The 25,397-nt window shown below is 41.5% G+C and overlaps 1 protein-coding gene across 2 annotated transcripts in view; it reads right to left on the bottom strand.

Annotated features, from left to right (window-relative positions):
* Positions 1-10,442: 10,442 nt before the first annotated feature.
* Positions 10,443-25,397, bottom strand: part of gdap2 (ganglioside induced differentiation associated protein 2) — a 36,214-nt gene continuing 21,259 nt past the window's right edge. For both annotated transcript variants that reach the window (XM_069155070.1, XM_069155069.1), the window contains exons 12-14: positions 21,300-21,354; positions 20,026-20,169; positions 10,443-13,379 (exon numbers count right to left, since the gene is read on the bottom strand). In XM_069155070.1, coding sequence (XP_069011171.1) covers positions 13,338-13,379; positions 20,026-20,169; positions 21,300-21,354 — 241 coding nt within the window. In that variant the 3' untranslated portion in view covers positions 10,443-13,337. The remainder of the gene's footprint in view (positions 13,380-20,025; positions 20,170-21,299; positions 21,355-25,397) is intronic.

Here is a 25,397-nt window from a genome sequence, read left to right as displayed (position 1 = left end):
TATTACATTTTAAATGTTTTAGCTGCACAAAACTGTAGTTTACTGTGAGAATGCATAACTGTAACATAACTGTGCAAAGCCCAGTTGTTAGACTGGATATATAATTATTGTATAATGTGTGAGCACACTATTAGACTAGAAATTTCAAAAAGCACAATTGTAAATCCTTCCATAAATGTTTGTAATCATTTAAGTTGTGTGATTGTTGTAATTATTTCTTAGTTTTATGCTAATTAGTATTTCTTAAATTAAAAAGGAATTGATATAATAATTAAGAATTTTATAACAAATATTACTGTTACTGTCTGCTTTATAAAAACCTGCATTTTAATTCAACTAAGTATCCTGTATCATGAAATTTATATCTGACATTTGCAACAAACCAAACAGTTGGAAAATACAAATATATGGTTGATGCATCTCTGCAGTGAATGGCCACCAGTATCTATGTGTTTATAGATGTATGGCTGAGCCCAAGCACAGACTCAGAGCTGCTTGCATGACTGTCCACTCTTAGTCTTGTTTATTCTTGCACTTTTGCATCACGTCACTGAGCGGTGTATCAGATTTTCCTCTGGTTTGCCTCTTTACACACTCAAGTCTTCCCTCTTATTACATTGAAGACCAGACATTTCCCCAGTGCAGACTTCACTCGGGGTCAGAAGCACTTGGAGTGTGGTTACAAGTGGTTAAAAGGGGCAAACCGCCACATTGGCCCGGTGACAGTAAATAAAATGGACATAGTGAAGAAAGTGACTCATTCTCTGCAGCTGTATCGGCGTTAGTGTAAAGCGGGGAATCGTATCAGCAGGAGAGGAGCTAATGACACTGGAAACTACTACTGTTCCCCTGCGTTCCCTGGGAGGTCTCATTAGTGCACCCACACACTTTTTATGGGTTTGGCCTGATGTTGACCGAACACACTCCACAAACAGCTCACAGCTTCCACATGTGCTCCAACATTGCCCCTCTTTTTTTATTCGGTGTACTGCTACTAATTTCTGATATGGACAGTTTTACATTTTTTTCATCATCTGGAGATCAGAGCTGGTTTGGTTGATCCAGGGGTCACACGGTTCTGTCTATGTAATAGGTTGAAAACGCTGTAGCAAAGTTTTTTTTATTATGAAACAGACACCCCTCTTGTTTTTGGAGATACCACTGAAGAAACTACACTAACCGAGTGTAGTTGACGCATCGTGACGTTTCCCTTCAAGCCCAATGTAGCGCGAGTCAGAATAAAATGGCGCTGGCTCGATGAAGACGTTACCTCATGTACGTTTCTTCATTGATCCACAGGTACTGTAAAATATGTTTACGACTCTTTAAGTTCACTCTCACACTAAGGTGAATATTTGAGGAACAACTTTGCTGTGTTTTGAGATGACTGTGATAGATGTGTGATGTCGCAGTGTGTAGTTAAACCGAGTGAAGTAACGGCCTCCGTTAAGATGCCAGTTAGCCGTTCCATGTAGTAAAGCTGGGTTGTGGATGTAATGTTGTGTAACTTTGAGAAATTATTTTATATGCATATAGACGTATTTTCATGTTACTTAAAATGTTACAGCTGTCAGTGTTTAGAAATGAGTTTCACCATCAAATGTTGTTTAGTTTCTTTTATATTGCTGTTCAGCCGCCACCAACCGCCATGTTGTGCTTGTGAACTACAGATCCACAGTGAACCACTGATCCACAGTGAACTACAGATCCACAGTGAACCACTGATCCACAGTGAATCACAGATCCACAGTGAACCACGGATCCACAGTGAACCACGGATCCACAGTGAACCACAGATCCACAGTGAACCACGGATCCACAGTGAACCACGGATCCACAGTGAACCACAGATCCACAGTGAACCACGGATCCACAGTGAATCACAGATCCACAGTGAACCACGGATCCACAGTGAACCACGGATCCACAGTGAACCACAGATCCACAGTGAACCACGGATCCACAGTGAACCACGGATCCACAGTGAACCACAGATCCACAGTGAACCACGGATCCACAGTGAACCACGGATCCACAGTGAACCACAGATCCAGTGAACCACAGATCCACAGTGAACCACAGATCCACAGTGAACCACGGATCCAGTGAACCACAGATCCACAGTGCTGTCCAGCCTGTGTGTCACATGTTACGGTCCAGATTCCCGTAGGCCTGGCGCCGGTTACATCTAAATCTGAGTTTCAAAGGCTCTGCTGAGACCCGATGCCTGTCAGCATGTGTCGGTCACGTAAGGTTCAACTGCACCCACACATGGACGCTGAAGGCCTTTGTGTTTATTATTTGAACTGTTTCAATCTGCCTTTGATTCGATGCTGCTGTTTAGCTAATTTGTCAGCAGTTTGTTAGTCTGGATGTGTGCGGACATGTAAATCCTCTGGGCTTGAACATGACTCGCCCCGATGAACAGCCTTCCTGTCGTCCTCTCCTGCAGGTGATGCGCCGGTGTCAGAAGTAGCGGTGGACTATGATAATATAATGTTTCCCACATTAACAAGTGAAACAGCTGCGCACCAGTCCGCGCTGCAGTCAGCCCGAAAGCACAGATGAGTCATCAGGCCACATCAAGCGTGCTCGGTGGGGTTTGGTTGGACCAGGTGAGAGGACTCCATGTACCTCTTAAACTAGGTGGGAAATATGATTATTTTCTTCTTTGCTTTGAGCTTAATGAGAAATGGAATGCTATGTTTGCTTAACTTAACAGAAAGACTGGAGATGGGGGAAACGGCACGTCTGGCTGCGTCCAAAGGTGAACTACATCTTGCAGCATTTCTACAGATCAGTATTAAATGGTTAACCATTCGTGCTATATCTTGTTTTTTTCAGGACAGTCTAGGCTATCCACATCTTTCATCATTTAATTTGATATATTTAGAGAATTTTTATATTAGCCTTTATGTCAAGGAAAAAACCAATTTTGTCCTATGAAATGGTTTTGTTTTTATTTGTATGTCACCATAAAATATTGTCAGTACAGATATCTTTTTAGATTTTGTCGAATGTGGCAATATCTGAACCATGTCTGTGGGACACTGTTATCCTCAACAATTTTACAGAAGAACCCTACGTGCTTAATGCCTGATGGAAAATAAATGTCTTGAATGAACGTGTATAGGCGACATAAGTCCATTTAAAAAAAAGAAAAGCCCCCAAGAAACAGGACTAAGAACAGAAGGATTAATTAAAACTGCAAGCAGTGATATGCGGGCCCTCGCATGCTGCACGTCAGGGAGCCAGCGGGTCGGGGGATAATTAAAAACAAGGGGAAAAAAAGTCATAATACAGCATGTCGTCTGAAATAAGACTTTTTTGTCATATTTCAGACGACACTTGTTTTTTTTTTTTTATCACATTTTGGACAACATTAAAGAAGGATGACTTTTTTGTGCTATTTTTGACGGCATGCTATAAGTATGACTTGTTGAAGTTAAGAAAGCCAACATGGTGGTGCAGTTGTCAGCGTTGTCGTCTCACAGACTTTTACAAGGTTTCCTTCAAGCACTGAAGATGCTTTTCTGCTTGCTCCTGCATGTTCTTGCATTTTTCTGCTTCTATTTCCCTTTCTTTTTTGTGAAAATCTATGAGATCACTCGGTCATTTTATTTTTTGTAGATTAACTAAGCCATTGCCATTTCTCCCAAAAAACAAACAACTTTTTCACCTCGTTACTATGGGAGCAAAGCCAACAGTTGCTACGGCTAATTAGCAGCAAGATGCCTTCCCTTCTCCACGGACGACCGCCACAAACTCCTGCAGAAGATTGCAGTCTTGGAGACAAAAATCCACCGACTAGAAGTGAACGTGGAGGTAAATGGACTGTGTGGGAATGATGCCACTTTACCATGGACTCAAAACATTGGACAAATGCAAGCCAAGACACAACTAACTGTGAAGCAGATAATGAATCCTCAAGATAGATAGATGGATAGATGGATAGATGGATGGATGGATAGATGGATAGATGGATGGATGGATGGATGGATGGATGGATGGATAGATACTTTATTAATCCCACAAGGGGACATTTTTTCGCTACAGCAGCATTATAGATACAAGAAAGCAATAAAACAACAGTAAAATATTAAATATAAAAATGCACAGTATATACAATAAAATAGAATAATTAAATTCAATTAAAACTAACTAAACAAAAATGCTCTGCTTTCCGAAAGATATGGTCTCTAACATGAGAGACAAAATCGTGGACATCGTGGCTGACCGTCCCGCGGTGAACAACATCACGGTGCACACAGGAAGATGTGATGTCTGAAGTTCTGAAGCGAGACTTTATTGATCTGTTGAACAGTCAGCTGTCAGTGCTGAGGTGTTTATCAGTGGCCCTCTTCCACCTGTCAGAGATGAAAGATTCAGCAGGCTGTTTGCACTGAACAAATGGCTGTCAACTATGTACTGAACATTCAGTACATTTGATCAACAATTTCTACCTTCTCTGGGAGCTCAGACATCTTTTTAAGGCAGATGAAGTTTGCCTGAACAAGTCAGGGGTAAGGCTTTACCTCTAATCTATTTTACTTCCTGCGTCATCCGTCTGTTCCCACTGCCAAGGACAAGAGACAAGAGGAGTCTAAACAAGAGATAACCCCACAACATCGCTGTAGAGACCTTCAGGGAAGGATGCCTCCCTCCCTCCCCCTCCCCTGCCAAAGCAGAGCCAAGAGGAGGAGTCTCCAACCTCATCATCAGGGACTGCCTCTTATCACCCACTTTCTCCCCCCCTCTGAGAGGAGGAGTCTTTACCTCCCTCAACAGCCCCTACTTCCACCCCCCCAGATCCCATCGAGGTCTCCCTCCTCTCCACTCACATCCACCTTCCCCATCGTCCCATCCTCCTTCCATCCTCCTTCCATCCTCCTCCCATCCTCCTTCCATCCTCCTTCCATCCTCCTCCCATCCTCCTCCCATCCGAAATATGAAAAAAAAAAAGTCATCCTGGTTCCAGCAGCTGGTCACTGTTGGAACCAAACTCACTCCCCACTCCCATTTCCTCTCCTATAAACCCTCTTTGACGTCCACGTCCACGTCCAGCTCCACGTCCACGTCCAGCTCCACGTCCACCTCCACGTCCAGCTCCACGTCCACCTCCACGTCCAGCTCCACCTCCACCTCCACGTCCAGCTCCACCTCCACCTCCACGTCCAGCTCCACGTCCACCTCCACGTCCAGCTCCACCTCCACGCCCACCTCCACGTCCAGCTCCACGTCCAGCTCCATCCAAAAACATGCACCTCAGGTCAGGTTACCTGGCGCCGCGCTAGTGGCAGCCTGTTGCAGCAGCTCCCCCCTGAGAGCCCCCCATGCTGTAGCGAAGAAATTTCCCCTCGGGGATTAATAGAGTGAAATAAAATAAAATAAAAAATAAAAAAACCTCCACGTCCAGCTCCACCTCCACGTCCAGCTCCACGTCCAGCTCCACCTCCGCCACTGGCTTTAAGTCCACAGCCAGTTTTGACTCAATCGGTGAAGTTAAAGCGCCCTTCCCCTCCCCCACCTCCACTACAGATCCACAACCGTCCTCCGTCTCCCCTACCTGATAAAGGCAATAATTGATATCTTCTGGGTCCAGGCTTAAAGGCTAATGACACCAATGATTCTCTCCAGGAAAAGTCAGGGCCCCATATGCAGCTAGCCTTCTCAATTCCTGTCCTGATAGTTTATAGAAAAAGAAAGGTGAGGCTGCGAAGAAACAAGTAAATCTGCAAAGTTATCAAACTTAACATTCATTCCTCGTCAGCCACAGCCTGTCCAAATAAATTGGGCAAATAAAGCTTTAAACACATTGAACTTAGTTTTATTAAATGTCAGGTCTCTATCAGGAAAAACACTTTTAATCAATGATTTTATTGTTAGGCACAAACTTGACTTTTTGTTTTTAACTGAAACTTAGTTGGACCGAAATAACAGTGCAGCTGATCTTATTGAGTCAACACCTCACAACTTCAGTTTCATGAGTGAAACGAGCTCATAAGAAAGGAGGTGGAGTTGATATTTTATTTAACAATTCTCTTCAATGCGAGCAGATGTCCTTTGGTCATTTTACTTCTTTTGAATATGTAGCTCTGAATTCCTCTGAAGTTTTATTCCCAAACATCTACAGACCACCGAAATACTGTGCAACCTTCTTTGATGAGTTTACTGAGCTGCTGTTTATAATCTGTCTGGATTTTGACTGTGTGGGTGATTTTAATATCCGTGTTGATAATCCTCAGGACAGAAGGTCTATTGAACTATGTGGTGTCCTTGATAACTATGATCTCACTTGGCATGTGACAGGACACCCCCCCCCCCCCCCCCCACACACACACACACAACAGAGGACACTCTGGACCTCATCATCACCAAAGGTCTAAACATCTCCAAGGTTGCTGTGACTGATGTTGCACTCTCCGATCATTCCTGTGTTTTCTTTGAGAGTTCAATCTCTTGAGACACAAATGTCCAAACCGAGGTTGTGACAAAGCGTTACATCTCTGGAAACACCAGTGAACTATTTACTCGGAGGTTCTCCTCCACACCAGCCCTCTCTGGCATCTCAGTCAATGAGCTCGTAGATAACTTCAATTCTAAAGTAAAAAATGTTATTGATGCTGTTGCACCCACTGAAGTGAAGGTTGTCTCTGGTAAACAAAGGTCTCGTTGGAGAAATGCCACGCTGGTCAGAATAGGGAAAAGAGTCGAAAAGCTGAGCGCAGGTGGTGAAAAACAAGGTTCACTGTGAGATCTATAAAGAAAGACTTCGCAATTATAATTTGGACCTGAGAAATGCGAGGCAGTCCTCCTTCTCTGACATCATAACCAAAAACAATAACAATACACACGCCTTATTTGCTCCCGTCGACCGGCTAACGAACCCTCCAGTGTCGGTAGCTGCTGAGCTCCAGTCCACTCGGGCACACGATCAATTTGCCTCCTTTTTTACTGACAAAATACAGAAAACTAGACGAGCAGTACGTGCCTCCACACCAACCGCAGGATACGTGTTGTCCCCGTCTCCAAATAATATCCATTGAAATATCATGACACAATTATTACGTTATTACATAAAGAAAACACAATTTCACAAAGTCCTGGAAGTCCTGAGCTGACGCACAATCCAACAGAATGTGGAGGGAGAGCAGAGACAGGAGAGGACGGGGGACATGCAACAGTCCCGGGACCTCGTGTATAAAACAGTGCGTAGGATCCACACTAAAAGTACAGAAACAAAATATCTCATTGATGACTGCAAACCTGCAGGCAATATTCCCTTCATAAATCACCAGCCATGTGGAAATGTGCGCCTCACTTCAACACGCCCAACATTTAAGCAAAGCACATAATGAACGTTAATGCACCCAAAATCAGCCGTGTGACTCAGAGGAATCATGAAAACAACAGAGGAAAACACTGAAGTTGAATTTTTCCAACACTGAAGTTGAGATGTTTGCAGGGTGACCAGATGCAAACAGGCCAAAGGTGATTGGACAAAGAGTAGCCTTTATTTGTGTGGGACAATGTGGGACACGCACCAATACAGAGAAGTAGTGAAACGTTGATGTCTATCCAACGTAGAAAATAAAAACAAATGTTACGATACAGGCTATAGTATATATTTATATAGTTATTTGGCCTTAAATATATCTTTTCTTATTGGAAATCATCTTTAAGTTTCCAGATTTTCAGAAAAGCACCTTTCCTGCAGTTTTGACTTTTGAAAAGTTAGAGGCAATCAAAATGTGGGACATTGTCTCAATATGGGGGACACGGGACAAGTGATAAAAATGCTACATAAAGTGAGCCACCTGGTCACGCTGGGTCTTTATGGACGAGGTGGAGGACATGAGGCTCATGCTGTTTTTGGTGGTGGCAGCTGTGGGGTCACAAACAGCATCGAGTGGCAGCATGTCGCTGCTGCAGGATCGCAGGTCCAGCGCAGCGGTTCCATTAAACGCTGCGCTCTGGAGTCCCGACGTGCAGTTGTGTTCACTGCAGCACTTTTACACACACAAACGACATAAAACTTAACAGATTTATGAAAAGATATAAATCCCCCCCCCCAAAAAACCCAGAAGCTTTATTCTGCAATTCTTTAATTCTCTTTGATGTTATCTTGGATTTCTACAACCGATAATAATGATCAGTTTGCTGTAAGATCTCGGTGATGAGGCCTCAGTACATACAGGGTTCATATCCGGGAAAGGCAAACCACTTTCCTGAATCTGCCACATCCTCCTCCTTAGATTTGCTCGGGCCTGTATCTTTTATAACAGAAAGTTGCTTATGGAATAGATATTAATCAGGAGCACACATTACACCGCTGGTTTGTATGTTTTTTCATGATTAAACCGGTTGATTAAACTGATTCAGTGTGTACACAGTAGTATGTGTGTAAACAGTAGCTTATGCATAGTTAATTATAGTAATTTTAAAAACTGATAACTCCCTGCTGCTCCCACAGATACACCGGTGAAGCCGTTAACTTTAACAAACAGAAAGGACATCATCCATGTACTCAACGATATAGTTTGTCATCCAAAGTCTTCTATTGTTGTTCATATTGTTCTGCTTGAAGCAGCTGATGACTTCCGGTGTTCTGCCCACCTGAACCAGCTAATCCCCGCCTGTCACGGAGGGAGGTCCGTATAAAATGGATTTGTTCCTCCACTCTCCACAGCTCCTCATTTACAGAACAGACAGCAGCGTCCCTTCGTCCTCATCCCCCACTCGGCGCTCTAATCCAGCTGGAACGCATAGAGAGATTAAAATAAGATGCTGTAGATGATGAAAGAGGATCACGGTGGTCAGTGGGATGCGGGCAGGTGAGGCGGCGAGGACGTGGGGAGGGCAGACATGCATTTAATCAGCACAGGGACACTTCTTCACTTCCTGGAACGTGATGCGGTTTTCTGCAAAGGGAAGGTGAGACTGAAAGGAAAAAAAAAAAAAACTGGGAGTCAGTGCAACACCTGCTGTTTGTCCTTCTCATTCAGCCACTTACGTGTCTCCATCTTTCCTGTGCTCTTAAAGGGAAACGAGCTCTGGAGTCGGTGTCGTTTTGATCTCTGCAGGTACGTCACTCACTGCAGTTTGTACAACAGACATCATTAAAACAGGACTTCTAACCTAGATGCATATTAAGTGTTGAATCATACGTGCACGGCATAATGAAAGCAGTGATGTTGAATAAATGATGAAAGTAGTTTTAAGTTAAACTTTAAATTACATTATAGTCAGAAGGTAAGAGCGTGTAAGTGTGTCGTAATATTATAAAATGATCTCTGCCATGTTTTAATATTAAAGTTACAGTATTCTTATATGTAAACACATCATTGTAACGATCCTATCATTTTATACAATATGATATCACACATGGTCGTAGTCACAGGGTATGACGATGTTTACTTTTCACTTTTAGTCATGAACGCTAGTCATTTTAAACGTGTTGTTTTCATGCTGACCGTCCTCACTGATTCTAGATGACGTTTGGATTTCAAACAGAAGAGCGATGCAAACAAATGGATCTTATTCAGTGAGCATAAAGAAAATCTGAAGATTTCCGCCTTCATTCGTCACACTTCTCCCTTTAATCAAGTCGAGTGTCGCAGCTGACAAACTGTGAGTGTTTAAAATGCTTTGAGTCGAGGCTGCAGGAGGTTCTCTGAACTGGAGTGTTTTAATTCGAGGACTTCCATGTAAACTCGATTTAAAGGATTCTCACTTCACAGATTTGGGTGCAGCGCACACTTAAAGCGCTCCAACACATCCATCCATCATGTATGATCAGGGTCAAGGGGGGGCTGGAGCCTATCCCAGCTCACTTTGGGCAAAGGCACCCTGGACAGGTTGCCAGTCCATCACAGGGCTAACACGTAGAAACAAAGAGCATTCAGGCCCTCGTTCATACCTACCGGCATCACCAACGAATTCAAGCCCGGATTCGAACCCAGAACCTTTCCACTGAGGCGACGGTGCTAACCACTGATCACTTCCACTCTGACTTGGAGTCCCCTCAGCTGCAGGTTATCGATCTTTATTTTCTCCTCCGTTGGTCCAGTGTTTGAACTTCATAGACAGTCAGAGGATCTATTTTGTACATTCATAATGACTTGTGCTCGGTATTATCGCTGCTAGGAAATCACAGCTTCCACTGTACATGTCACTGAGGTCCAGTTGTTCAAGGTGGAGTTGAATCTGAGTGTGTGTGCACATAATGCAGAGGATGAGGAGAGATGTGAAGTAGAGAGCAGCTCACCTTGATTTGAAGAATATCATGAAAACAAATTTGTTTTCTGCAGCACCGAAATCAGCTTCATAGTGTTTATCTATGACCTCCAATTAAAGACATTAAACGTTCCATCACACAATCAACTCTTTTCTAAAATGATGATACAAGTCTTCAATTCTGAAGTAGAGAAACAAAAAACAGCTTCACGGAGGGAAAGCACTTTAATCAGTGTAAACAAACCCAAAATGAAACCTGACACTACAGAAAGTGTTGATGTCACTTCCTGTAAATGTCAGAAAATTGTGGACAGCCAACCCCCCCTTTAATTGTTTGAAATGATTTAAAAAAAAAAACATTATATACATGTATAGGAATTTTTAATCAGGCTAATCAATTATATACATTCTGAAATAATCACATTTTTAACAATAAAGTGTATTCGAAGGACTTCAGTGAGCTGAAGATAAATCTCTGGTTTCATAGTAGAGACGACTGAGAGGAAAACACTCCGAGACACCGGATGTCCTCACAGTCTTTAAATCTTTAGTTTCGGAGAAGCAAAGAGGGCATTGTTTCAGCGCAGGTCAGAAAATTAAGTTCTACTTGTAATAATCCCGCCCCATCAGATGGTTTTTATTTATCTATTTTTTTTGTTTGTTAAATAGTTGATCAAAGTTGTTCAAATCTACTTTAATTTGACTGCTTATATTTATATTACAGGACGACTGAGTATTGATTGAAAACAGGAATGTTCTTGGGCGACATCCGTTTGATGAACCCAGGAAATCCAACATGTAAGTTACAAAGCCTCAAACCTTCGAGCTGAAGTCCGTATCGCAGTGTCAAGTGTGTGTGTGTGTGTGTGTGTGTGTGTGTGTGTGTGTGTGTGTGTGTGTGTGTGTGTGTGTGTGTGTGTGTGTGTGTGTGTGTGTGTGTGTGTGTGTGTGTGTGTGTGTGTGTGTGTGTGTGTGTGTGTGCGTTGGACCACAGCAGGGTGCAAACAGAACCTACATGCAGGTGAAATCAGCCAGCGGTGAGCGCTGAGAGTCGGACAGGATCCAGATTCACGGTGACAGATGGGCTGGACGACATAACCACTGCTCGAAGGTTTAAACGATCAGAGGAATGTTTTCAAAGTTTAGTTCAATACATTTGTCCTGATAAAGTAAACCCTCACGTCTGGTAGTCCAAGTTAAAACAAACTATTGAGGGTCATGAAAACATTTGTGCCGCAAACATGAAAGGAAATTAGTGAGAAAACGCTCATTTGAAGAGCCAAAAAAACCCAAACAAATGTCAGCAAGAGAAAAAGAAAATTCTGGTAATGTTGGTCTCCTTGGTGATGCGAGGGTGAGGAAGGACTATCGTCCTGAGAGGAAGCAGAGGAAGCAGAGCAGCTTAAAACTTGTCACCATTTTACAAGACACAAAGCACAACTGAGACAATTTGTAAGCAAATAAACGAGATAATTAAGTGAGTGCAGTCGGAGAAAGTCGTCTGACGCATCATGTCCTGACCTGAGGGTTAAAAACTGCAGGCTGTGGGCGGATTTAACAAAGGATACATATACTACAACCTTTTGACTGACAGCCTTGTGATTCAAGCTGCGACTGTTTAAATATTAATTCTTATTTTTGGTCTTTAGATGTAAGTTCAAGAGACGATGAAAAACTGAAAAAAAAAGTGAGAAAAATGTGTTTGTTTTTGGTTAAATAAAATTTTTAACAATATAAAACAAACATTTGAGAAACTGTAACCAGTTAATGTTTGTAGTCTTTTATCTCTAAATGCACAACTCAACCAATCAATTGAAAAAATGTTTTTGTATTCCTGATTGGATTTTTGTCTTGAATAATTTCCGATAGACTAATTGATTAGTTGTTTCAATAACAAGGTTCAATATTAGGAGTTCGTCGGCTGCTAGATAAGTTTGTCCCGCTGCCTTTCAGACGCACCATGAAGCCAAACACGGTTTCTGATGTCTTTCCAACACTGGTAATGCTGAGCAGCAGCTCTTCAGCGGTACTTCAAAAACATTTTCAGCACGTCACCTTAACTCCAGCTTTAACTCCAGCTTAAATAACTCCAGCTTTAACTCCAGCTTTAACTCCAGCTTTAACTCCAGCTTTAAAGCTTTTCGTAAAAAGGTCCGAAAAATGTTAAACTGCTCCCACCCTGATATCGGTGTGTTTCAGTATAAAGCTACAGCTGTGTGAAAGAACAAAATCCACTTTTAAACACCTTTAAAGATGAAAAATGAAATGTTATGGTAGTGTCATCAGTACTGAAACCAAAGTGTCCAAACAAACCTTTTCCTGCTTCTAGTTTTTGTGCTAAGCTAAACTAAGCTAACCATCTCCTGGCTGCAGCTTCAAATTTACACACAAATAAAAGAGTAGTATGGATCATCTGGTCGAGACCGATTGTGAAACGGATCACAATAACCTCGTGACCTTAGGTTGATGTTCTCTGATGCCTCGGACTGACGGTAGCAGGGTTTCTGTCTGTCAGAGAAAGTCTCCCAGCGTTCATGTTCCTCCCGTTGTGACCGTATTATTACAACATACCAGATGGGAATTCCCAACTTCCAGCTGAGTGAAACCTGTCGTTACTCCTCACTGGGTTCAGAGTCTCTGCCGCCCAGTGTGGTGCGGTGCGGAGGGAAACGGTGTGGAAACCCAGACGGACGGCATCTGAAACGTCTGACGGTATTCTCAGACGTGGGGGAGGATGACCAATACGACCGCACGAAGGAAAAGGCTTCGAGTGTCGTGTCAGGCGTGACATGAGACTTCATATTTAGGGATGCTTGAAAGAAGCTGCTGAATGTGTGCAAGGCCAAAGAAACCATAGCAGGTCCAAGAATAGTGTGTGGTGAGCGGGGACGACGGCTCGGCAGGCCGACCGAGCTCAGCGAGGGCTGCCGCTGTCAGTTTGGTCCTTTTTTTGGCAGGAACAGAACGAAAGCAGAGCGTCCTCACTCTGGTTCAGGAGGTCAGACCACGAGGGCAACACGATGTCCCTAAATGTCGTCCAGCTGACGGGCTGACGGGCTGACCTCACCTCATCAGCTCAGCAGAGTCCCACCGGTCTCCGGTCACAGACCGGAAGCCTCGGAGGGATGACAGGGTCCATTCACCTGAGATGGACGAGAAATAAAGTCGCACGGGTCACAGGAGGAAGTAGGGACATCATGGGGTCAATTAAATAATAGCTGAGGGCATCAATTAAAAACATCATGATGATTACATTTCATTTCTGCCAATAGATCTCCATAAATCCTCCACACTGGTTCTTTTAATTAAGTGAATGAAAACTGCCCTTTTGTCCGAGTTGAACACGACTACATGACTTTTGTTGTACTTTAACAATATTAATAATACATTTTATTTATGCAGCGCTTTTCATGATATTTAAAGATGCTTTACCGGTTCAAATAATGTCAAACGAGGGAATATGAGAGAAAGAAAAGCACAATTGTGAGAACATGTGGAAGCACACTTTCAATATGCACCAAGGCAGCAGGTGAACACGGAGAAAGGTTTGAGTTTCCAGTAACCGTGATCATCAACAGAAATTTAAATATCAGATTAGTTCATGTAAGATTAGGAAACAGGGAGGCCTCCTACTAAATATATATTTATAAAACAAGCAAAATTAGAAATAAATGTTTGGAGTAAAGGTTTGACTCTTCAGCTGAGTTACAGAAAGATCACTTAAGAAAATACGGCAACAGTTCATGAATAACAGCAAACAGGAAGAAAGCAGCTCACCTTCTAAATAAGACTTAACTCAGGATTGGTGATGAATAAATGATTCTAACCGACTTAAAACTGCATTTCCACAGCGAGTTTGAAATAAGTAAATAATAAGCACAAATAACCCTCTGGATTGGAGAATATCTATTTAATTGGTGAAGTCATGTGAAAGAGAAACTCTTCTTCTGCTTCTGGCAGGTATTACAGTTAAAACACTCTGAACCAAACACTCAGTAGCCTGAACCCATTTACTGAATCATAAACTCTTTTGGCGAAACCATGAACAATTTTCACCTAGTTAAACACAATTTGTAAATCTCACTGAATCTTTTTGCAAAACTCTAAACACATTCTCACTCAATAAAACACCGTTTTCACCGTGATGCGCCACAAGTGTCAGAGCTCAAACACAACAACTCAAAATTGATGACACTTGTTGCAAAAACCAATAAAAGTCATTTCCGAGTGCACAGCTTGTTCATACCAACAACGGACAGAAGGACAGAGGAAGAGCAGGAGGTGGGTTACGTGGAGGAAGAGGAGGGGGACGAGGAAGAGCAATTGCTAAATGAAATATGAGCTACTGTAATTATGTTCTTGTTCAGAGAAAGACAATGAGGGAAGCAGAACATCAGCAGATTGTCTGTCACCGTAATCCAGATTCAGAGAAGAGAACAGGTCAAATTTGTTTGTGTCATTGAAAGTTTTTCAGTCCTACGTATTTACAGATGTTTCAGTGCATCGCTTTGCCAATATAAAGCAGACTGGGGGAAAGGCTTTCACCGTTTGTACGGTGCTGCATGAATGTTTTCATCACTGCACGTTCAATTTTTGTAGATATTACGAGATTGCCATGTGAGGTTGGAAGGACACCCGTGTTCTTGACATGCCCCTTCAAAACAAACTCCATTAGACTGTGAAATACAACAGCTACTGGAATGAAATTTGGAGGGAATGAATAGTGTCAGCCTTTGCATCATTGGCCGTGTCCTCCAACCGAACATCTTCTCATTTCTATTTTGTCTTTGTCTTTTTCCACAACTTTATTTTGGGAGGCGTTCGGTGACGTTTTCTTTTCGCTTTCCAAGAAAGCTACAATTATCTGAGCTCAGAAGTAACTCAAGCTCACCTGTACTTCTCTCACTGCTCATCTGTGGGACTGGTGATGCAGTGAACTACCTCATGCCGCTGTCAGCTCTGAAACCCCCTTTCCTCCTCAGGAAGGAGCTGTAAACCTGCAGTAAGTGAATTACTTGGCAAGTTGAAGGCAGGAGAACAAAATCCTGATATGTCACCTTGACTAACTTTTTAGCAAACGGTTGCGTATTTATATTTTACACTTGCCAGCTCGAAGCATTTCGGAGTCAGAGGTGACCATATTTGGACGAGCTGGGGAGGAGTGAGCGGTGGATCTGACTCTAACTGAGACACTAAGTCCCGCCCACCTATAGCAAAAACCCCGACTGTACACCCCCCCCCCCCCCCCAAACATATTGCTGTTTGAGGCCTGATATCTAATTAATGAGGGATTATTTTGAGATGGACCACTAGAAAACAAATAAGGAGGGATTGTAGCTGACACCACCATAATAACCTGTGGAAAAAATGATTGACTTTGCATTTCTTGAGACAAGTTAAATGAGTCTATGGAGCTTGAGCCGTTTGAAGTCAACTAGTGGCACTCGGTGGTATTGCACTTCATGGCACTTCCACATAAGCCTATTTTATCAGACCCTGAAGCTACGTCCACTTTTATATACAGTCTGTTTTATACCTTCTTATTTATTAGAATAGACTATTACCACTTTGAAGTTATTACAATCCCCATATCAGACGGAGACGTGCTCTCGGCTCGTGTCTGTTTCGTACTGTGTCAGTCTGTCAGTCTGTGTCGTACTGTAACGGTTTCTTACGGTTACAGTACGGTAAGAAACCGTTTCTTACTGTAAAAAAAAAAAAAGAAGTCCATCTGATCCTGGTTAAGGCCTCAACAGAGTTTTATCTGAAGAAGTTAGTGTTACTGAACATTGGATTCCATCAGCGCTGTAATTCAGCCTGGCAGTCAGAACTATTTCTGGGTAGCGGCGGCTCACAGGTGTCGATGTGAATGTTACTGCGCAGTTCGTTGTCTGGCTGCAGTGCTGAGAAGGCAAAATGCTACTATACTACAGCCTGAGAGGAAGCCAACCCATTGTGTTCACGTACTGACGGCTAGACTCCCAGTAAAAGGCTGAGGTTGACCTAAAAATACGGTCCATTTAGGAGAGCTAAGCCTGAGAGAGCACCAACACAGACAGAGAGAGCAGCATCTACTACTGTCGACTACTGAGACGAGTCCAAGCAGCAGCTCACCGTTACACATAATGATACTTAGGTGGGATCAATATCCGAATAACAATCTATACTACATTATTCTGTATTTGTGTTGCACCACTAATATTCTCTGCGTACACAGTATACACAGTATACACAGTATACAGTGTACAGTGACTTCATTTTACATCGAGTCCAATGCACCAAATAACGAGTTGTACTATACACCAGAATCTAAAGCTCCTCCGGTCAATATGAACGTGTTGCTCGTTTTAATATTAATATAAAGTGACAGATACGGCATGTTCTCTGAGGTCAGGCATGCTTTACAATTACCATGGCAACTAACAGCATAACCTCTGCAATATAAGCTCAATTTAACAGTCTGACTGTTAGACTGAATCTTGTAATGTATTGCTTGAATGAACTATGTTTATGGGACATGAACAGAAGTTCCTTTAAATAGTCAGTCACTAATACATCCATGATGTCACGGGGTCCAACAGACACACTGTAATCTGGAACATGTGTATCCTTTAGCTCAGTTTGTCCTCACACGACACCTCACAAAGACACTTCACGTAAACACTACCTCATATTCCTGATGCCATGTGTCCAAAATTCAGTGTTTATAGATTTGTACATATCAAAAAAAAAAGAAAAAAAATTGGGGGCAACTAATTATGATGTTTACTGACAATGCCAGCAGTACAATGGATCCAATATGTGGGTTTAAATATCAGTTTGCAAAAATATTGTTTCCATTTGCTCACATGCTTCCAAGAGACTAAAACTGACTGAATTCAAAGAGTCTGATTCATGACTGTAGTTTGTTCTAAAATGTTCAGTCCTGCTGTGACATCTTGTTTCACTTGTTGCTCACATGTGCCCTGAAGAACATCAAAATGTTAAAAATACTGACATAGAAGAGCAGTGGGTGAGTTAAAGTTGCTGAACTGGGCCAGCCACCTCTCAACCTCATCCAGATCCAATATTAGACCAGAATGAAGAAATATTTACATTTTATCAGCCAACACAAACCAAACATCACCACAAAGTCAAACTAGTCAGATGCCAAACAACCGTAACTCATGAGAAAGCCAAACATGTTCAGTGCATTTCTTAGGAATGGAAATCTTTCTGATGTCTTAGTTCAACGAATTGCCTTCCTGCACATAAACAGATCTAGGGTCTGATTCACTAAAGGTGTAAAATCACATGCAAACCTCTCATCACCTACAAAAAAATGTCCCAGCAGATCTACTAACGACGTGCAGTGAGGATTTCCTCTTTCAAATGTGCAATTTAACACACGTTGTCCATTTTGCATGTTTGCCTGCATGAATATGTAATATAGGCCGTTTCTACTTGAAGGTGCAAAATACTGGGAGGGAAACATGCAAATACATACAGTTAGCACCCGCAATGATATTTACTAAACCTGAAAGTAGAAATAGGAGAAGTGATTGTTGTTTATTTTAGTACGACTGAAAGTAACGTATTAATCAGATGTGAACATCTGGCAAGTCGGCTGCTCTTATTGTGGTGAGAAGGAGACGCAGGAAACCAAAGAATAGATAAGAATGTGGTTTTACACCCGTGGAGGCAGAAATTATTCATCGCTGAACAAACAATGACATTTCTGAGTTATTGAAGGAACCAAATGATGATTGACAGCCAACAACGAGGAGGAGCCACGAAATACCAGCAATTAAAAAACTTCTTCCGACTCAGCATTTTCCCGCCTCTGTTTATCGCTGCTTGGACGTCCACCCAGTCCCGTTATTCAGGTGTGCTGTCACAGGTCCTGAATGTGTCCCGCAGAATTCACAGGTAGCTTCATCAGGTTCCCACTGAATGAAAAGTTACCTGCTCATCACAGAAAGATCTGGACCTGCTGATCGCTGTTTGTTAGAGGATCTCATCCACCGTTCCTCCTGTTTTATTTGCCAACATATAAGCCGTTGTTATTTTTTGCCTAATATCGTGCCAACTTCACATAATTTAATCTATTGATCTTTTTGTTATTCCCACAGCATTGATTTCCTCGCTGATAATCTCCTATATAATGTTTTGTTCTTGTTATATTAATATTTATTCATTTCAATGGGATCAGATTTCTTTTGCTTTTGCGGTCGTTCTGTGTTTTTCATGGCTGGAATCACTTCAACACTTCAAACACCTCATTTAAATACAACGATTTGCACCTGATATCAAAGACGCAATTACTCTTAATAAATCACCTGCAAAACAGGTGCAAAATAAATGTGCAAACTTTTGGAATAAACAAGCAATCTAGCACCCTTTATTTGATATCTTGGTAAATCAGGCCCCTAATGTACAGTGTTTCAGAGGGATTTACAATACTTTTTCCCAGAGGTCAGAGCAAACAAAAAAAAACTGGGTAAACTATTCAGTAACGTTACCTTGTTTTAGAGCTTCAGAATCTTCTTTAATCACAGATGTTGACACCCAAACATCATCCTGGGAAATCTCATTTTGATTATGGCTAACTGATTGATAAGTGTCATTTTTAGATGTGCATAACAGACAAAAACAAATAACAGACAATTCATTAGCTGACTGTTTCCACCAGCTCTGGTTTATATAAGAAGAGAAACATCAAATGGAGATAAAAGAAAAGAGTTTCTCATTTGTTTTCGCTCTCTTTTTCTTCAAAAAAAAAAGCTGATGAGTGGTGCTCAAAATAAAATGCACATGGGAGTAAACACATTTCCGAGTTTAGGTTTGGCACGTAAGGATTCAGGGAGATCAGCCGGAGGTTAGGTTTCTATTAAAACACAATGAGCCAGAGAGCAGATGGGAGGCTGTACAGTATGCAAGTCCAAACTCAGGCTTCATGTCCCTCACTTCCTGCAAATGCAAGAGTGATTGGAAATACAGTACTTAAAAGAAACTGCAGATACAAACACTCAAATTGATCAAACTTATCAAAGGTCAGTCGCCGGCTACAAGTTTAGGACATCAGAACTCTTTAAAGTTGCAGTATCTGTCCTTTTCAAGTTAAAAACACAATCATTTTTCTCTTATTCCAGATGTTTTGAGACATCGATTGAGTATTTTGGCAAGACAACACATAACGTCAGGTAACCTGTATACCACAGGGAGTGGGACCTGTTTTCTGTTGCTTAAATGAGAATTTCCATGAATACTTCTAAACAGAGAGTGAGGGGTTAAACATTTAGTCTGGCTGAACCCAACCTACATGGTCTGGTTGTTTTAGCAAAGCATGCATTGTTAAAAAATAACAACAAAGCCAAAACTGGATGAATATCACAGGAGAATGTGAGCTGTTTATATGACGGGCTGATTGTATCATTAGTTAAAAATCAAAGAGGGAGTGTTTTAGTTTAAAGAGCATTTGAAAGGTTCAGACAATTAGCAGATACAGATTTTACAATCACGACTGATTAAAACACACCAACATGATTAATCTGAAGATGAAGGAAACTGAGGGAATATTTAGAAGTTGAAGAATTAAAAAACTTGAAGGTAATGTGATATCAGTGTATTGCTGCTGTCAGGTCAGTACCAGTAGTTCAAGAATTACTTCTTGAAATGAATTCAAGTGATTTTCATAAGATATTCATAGATCATGAGCCAGCAACACCCGTGTGTGTATAAGTAAGTGAGTCATTGATCTCTCTGTGTGTGTGTGTGTGTGTGTGTGTGTGTGTGTGTGTTGCTGCTTACTCGTGAGTCGTACTCCAGGACAAACGGAGGGATGTCGATCTGCTCGGGTTTGATGCAGGTGAAGAGCTGCTGCAGGTTGTACAGGTAGCGCACCTTGTCCTTCATGCCAGATACGCTGAAGGTGGTGAAGAACCACGTGGAGACCTGGATTAAGTTGTGAACCATAAAGAGAAGGAACACTTCATCAGTTATAGATAGGATTTGAGCTCAATTTTATATTACCAAGACATTCATCTTGGAGAAGAAAATACTGAAAATAGCTTTCTCAAGAAAACAATGAAACATAATGAACTCTGATGGAATTTTAATGATCGAGGGAAAGATAAGTAGAGAGCAAAATGTAGTGCAGTACTTGTAAACAATAAAGAAACAGATATAAACCAGAAAGCACTCAGAGTCAACTTCTTCGCCAACAGGAAAAATATTTAGATGTTTTGGATTTGTATCTGGAGCAGGATGAGCATCTCAAAACATCAATAATCTCCATCCTGGGAACGTTATGATTATGTCCAAAGACAAAATTATTCAAAGTTTCAACGCAAAATTTTAAGCAAGTCAGATTCACACAGAGCAATGAGGGTAATGGCAGAGTAAGTAAAACATGATGAAACAAAAATGTGTCTGGTCAAAGAGTACGAGATATGAAACAGGTGGAGAATTATTTGTATTGTTTGAAAGAAGCGATGTGTTACAGAGTCTCATGCAGCTTAGAGGGGGACAGTGTGGCCCGGGTTATTTTCTGAAGTTAAATTTTACAGCTATCCCGTAAACACATCACATGCAGACTACCGGCTGACGCTAGATAGCAAGCAGCGCACACAGAAGCCTTTAGAGGCCACGGAGTCACTGCAGCGTACACAACTAATACAGCTGTGTGGCCAAAAATCTGTTATTGTAAGAGTGACAAAAGGTCTTCTAATGTAAGATTACAAAAAAAGTTTGGGTGATATTTAAAGAGATGAAAGATATCTTTCAATAAAAATGAGAGTGACTTATAGTTGGGGTTTGTGTTAAACCAAAGAATATATTAAAGTACATTTTGTATGTATGAATGGAAAATTAGCAACCAGTCAATGAATAAATAAAAAGTCACTAATAGAGGTTATAACTACCATGTCTATCAAAGTTACAGCTACTACCTCTGAAACATGAACTGATATTCTAGTACTGAGTAATAGATGCCGACACTAAAGGATCCTGACTCGGCCTGAATATACTAAAAGTCAGCGTCACTGTCAGTCATATAAAAGCATGCAGAGATTCAACTATCTTACCTTTGAGCGAAATGTTGGATGTACAAAGTAGAAGGCCTTCAAATTATTTTTAAACCTGCAACACATAAAACAGAAGACCTAAGGAAGAATATTTTTCACCCAGGTTATGACTCACTGTTCTGGAAAGAAAACCCAGAAGAAAAGCCGAACTTGTGTGAGAATGTGGACTGTGGCAAGGTTGAAGTGAAAAGGATTAATCGTCTGAAAGAGAAGATGAGTTCTGTGTGTGAGGTCACTGTGGCGGTGTTTCCCAAAAAACACAATCAGCTCCAGCCTGTCAATCATCACGGAAACATACACCACATACAAACATCCTCCTCTTCCTCCTCCTCCTCCTCCTCACGCAGCACACCAGCCTTTAGACATATGCCGTGCGTGCAGACTGCATCAGGTAAATGTAATTTATAACTCATATTCAATACCCTAAAAAGGCACAGACGAACGCGGTTTGGTTAACTTTTAACACGTGCAAATACTTTCTTCTTTCAACAGTGACAACGGTGTAAATGCTAATTACCAACTTCTTATGTGTATACCCAGCTATGTACAAGTATAACAACAGATTAATACCAAAGAAATAGTGCAGGCTGCACTATTAATGTTAAATTATATTATATAAATCATATACATTTCTTATTGTAAAAAAAAAATAAAAAAATCCAATGAAAAGACAAAAAACTATTTGTTTTTAGTCTTAACAAATATTGTGTGTGTTTCCCACGTTTTATAGATCTTCTTCATTGGTCACATGTTCACTGTTAATCCTGCTTCTCTAAATACCCACTAAAGCACTGAATGTGCTAAAGAGAATATCAGATGATCTGTGTCTTTTGTAGAAGGAGTGCCTCTGTGGGTTAAAGTGCTACGAAGAGGCTGGGGAAGTTGAAAAATATATTTAGAAAAATGATCAATGAACTGAAAAGGTTCCAGTAACTGAAATGAAATGATTCATTTTCCTACTTAGGAAGTTTAAGATATTTTACGGTTTGGAGTTGAAAATGACACGTTTGGGACACCCGTAATGTGAGAAACAGATTGTAAACCCTGAATCCAGTGGGGGATTATTTAGCTGTCGACTTAATCCCCATTAAATTCATGAGAAGAAAAATTATTTTAAATTTTTTTTTTCCCTTTTTACTGCATTTACCCATCATTTCCATTTGATGAACTGCATGTTCAATTACTAAATAGGGCTTTTGGATGTAATGCAACATAACCAGTCAATGTATCCAACAGTCAGTTCACTGCAATTGTTCAACCAACTGATGATTAATGACTTTGTCTTGTGATGAAGTATCTTAATCACGCTGGTGGTTGTCTTCACCAAAGTTCATCCAAAGTTACATTTCTCAACAACTATTGGACGGATTGTGAAAAAACACGATGGTCTCCAGAGTATCCGATCTAATATTTTTCGGTTGCCCTGACTTTCCCTGCAGTGCCACCACGACATCGAGGTTGGCAACATCTATCCAACCTTTTGGTTCTTGCCAAGATAACATGAAGTACGTAGAAGCAGGATTCGACTCTAAAGATATACAAAACTTCTTCCAAACACCAGCAGCTAATCAATTTTAAAAGTAATTTTTAATTGAAAAAGGTTGTCTATAATTGTTCCTGAAATACTCACATGGTATTTTCTTTGATTGGACCGATGTGTTAATTGACTGCCAGTTCCTGCAGCTGTCATCGTACAATATTGTTCTATTCTGCCCCATCATATCAGATTTCAGAACCACCTAACATGAAGCCCTAAAATTGTCCCTAATGGCGAGCCAAAACCATCTACAGAGGGAAACTTTAGTCACTTGTCTCCATGATCTCATACCTGAAGCTCATTATTAGAGGTGAGGACTGGAATCAAATGGTAAAGTTGAGACTTCACCTTAAAACAAAGCCTTGTTTTTACCATGACAGTGTGGTTCAAGGCAGCCAAAACCTCAGATGGTGCACCACACTTCCTGTCAATCTCATGAATCTTACCCTCACTGTTGAAAAGGACCCAAAGACATTTCTCCTTCACAACTCCTTCATTTGAGGCAGCAGTGACCCGACATTATCTGGTAAAGGACCGTGAACTCACAGCTGGAGGTGCTGATCCTCATCTCAACCCTGCACCGCCCCACTGCGTGCTGGAGGTCATGCTCTAATGAAGCAACGGAACCACATCATTGGCAAAAAGCACAGATGCAGTCTTGAGGTCACCAAACCGGTACGAGCCTGTTTGGTCGGTGATTCCCCGAGTTCCTGGAGCAAAGCTCTGCTTCTCTGCTTTAAAGTTGGGAGCCACCAACCCCTTCTGCTGCTCATGAGTCAATGTCTCTGATTTCCATCCAACAAAAAAACAAGGGGGGCTCAAAAATAAATGAAACCCTAAATATATCAGCGGCTATTGTCACATTTCAGTAACAGAAGAGCACTTGGTAACACAGATTTGGCTGTTCCTTTCATAGCAGCTAGTGGTGGTCTGTCTGGGGTAGATTACATCTGCTCATAAAATAAGTGTCTGCTGGGAAGAACCTCATCTTCTGGTTGACAAACTAACTCGGAGAGAATAAGGAGTACTAAACCATGACGTGGGCCCTCTGAGCTGGTCCAGCGCCGGACCCGAAGGAGACAAAACTAATGATCAACCTCACAAGCTCATCTGTCTCCTGCAAAAAAATAATCAACAAATCCCCATTTAGCCAGAGAGTTTTGGAAACTTTTGTGTTCATGCTTGGCCTCAGTCTGCTGGTTAGGTCATTTGGAGCCAAAACGCATCTGCAGCCAGTCAAATAGCTCCATGGGCTGAACATGCTGGATATGCCAGGCCACGGCTCCATCGCCTGTGAAGATCAACACGGCCTCTCCAAGCCAAAAAAGTAGAAACTGCTTAAGAAGTGAAACCGAGGAAAATTGCTTCAGAATAAGTCACAGATCCTGATAAAAGAGCTGGAGCATGATCAGAAACTGAGTCCTGAATAACATTTACAGATAAAACTGGTGTTTATGTCTAACACAATCCCTGAACATGATATAAGACACATAAAGCACGTTGTTCTGTTTACCTTGTAGGGCAGGATAAGTACATGAAATACCCAGAAGAAAGAGAAGGATTCTCTCTAGGAAGCTCTAGAGCTGTTTACGTATACTGTAAACAGTATAAGCATCCACTACAAACAACCATCCGAAAACCTAGAATCATGGATTTAAGAAACAGAGATGACTGCACAGCAAGACACAAAGAGCTGCCAAGCCCAGGTCCCTGCTAAATAGCAAATCTTTTCCAAGAAACCGGTATCTTTTTCTACTCAAAGATTCAGACAGGGAGCAAATCCCAAAAGTTGTAAAAAAACCCCAAAAAACCTCAACTTCATTTTCAAAATATTAGAATTAGCGAGTTGGTGGAGGTCAGTTTCGGTCACAGGGTTGATGAAATATTAAATAACCTTGACATTTTAAGGTAATTAGCATTAAGCCCTGAGCTACAGCACGCTGTGATGAATCAGCACAGTGTAATGAAAGGCTCACAGTTATGGTTTATGACTGAATGGGGTTTCCGTGTTCAGTTGAAAAAAGGAAGCTGAATGAAGGTGTTTCCATTCATACTCAACAATGAATGCATTAACGGGGAATTTTGTGTCGCGCTTTTCGTTTGTAATCTTAAATCTCCAAAACGTCATTGAAATATAGCACATAAGCAGCAGGTAACTGTGACAGCCTTTGGGTGAATCATGTATCATAAATCATTAAGAAGATGCAATGCTTGCAACTTTCCATACCGACAATGGTTAAGTGTTGTGAAACCAACTGAATGACCAGTCACAGAAAGCAATGACACACGACGGTTGAAAGGTGCAATATGAGTGTATGGAGTTTCCCACTGACACAGGAAGCAGGTAACTAGAAACTAGAAAGAGACAAGAACTAAACAAATTGTCATGGAACTGCAGTGACAGTCTGACAGCCTCTACAACACGCATTCAGACAGCTAGCGTTTCATACATCACACACCTAGTGAACCTATCCCGTCAACTTGTGGGCGGGGCTTCCAGTGTCATCGAATAGCCAGTTTGAGCTGCAGGCGAACAGCTCAGACTGGGTGGAGCTAGAGGT

The sequence above is a fragment of the Embiotoca jacksoni genome, unplaced genomic scaffold (assembly GCF_022577435.1).
Source record: "Embiotoca jacksoni isolate LCO1_2020_lvr unplaced genomic scaffold, fEmbJac1.0.p SCAF_2, whole genome shotgun sequence".
In the NCBI taxonomy this organism is placed as follows: domain Eukaryota; kingdom Metazoa; phylum Chordata; class Actinopteri; family Embiotocidae; genus Embiotoca; species Embiotoca jacksoni.
This window is presented reverse-complemented; position numbering and strand designations above follow the sequence as displayed.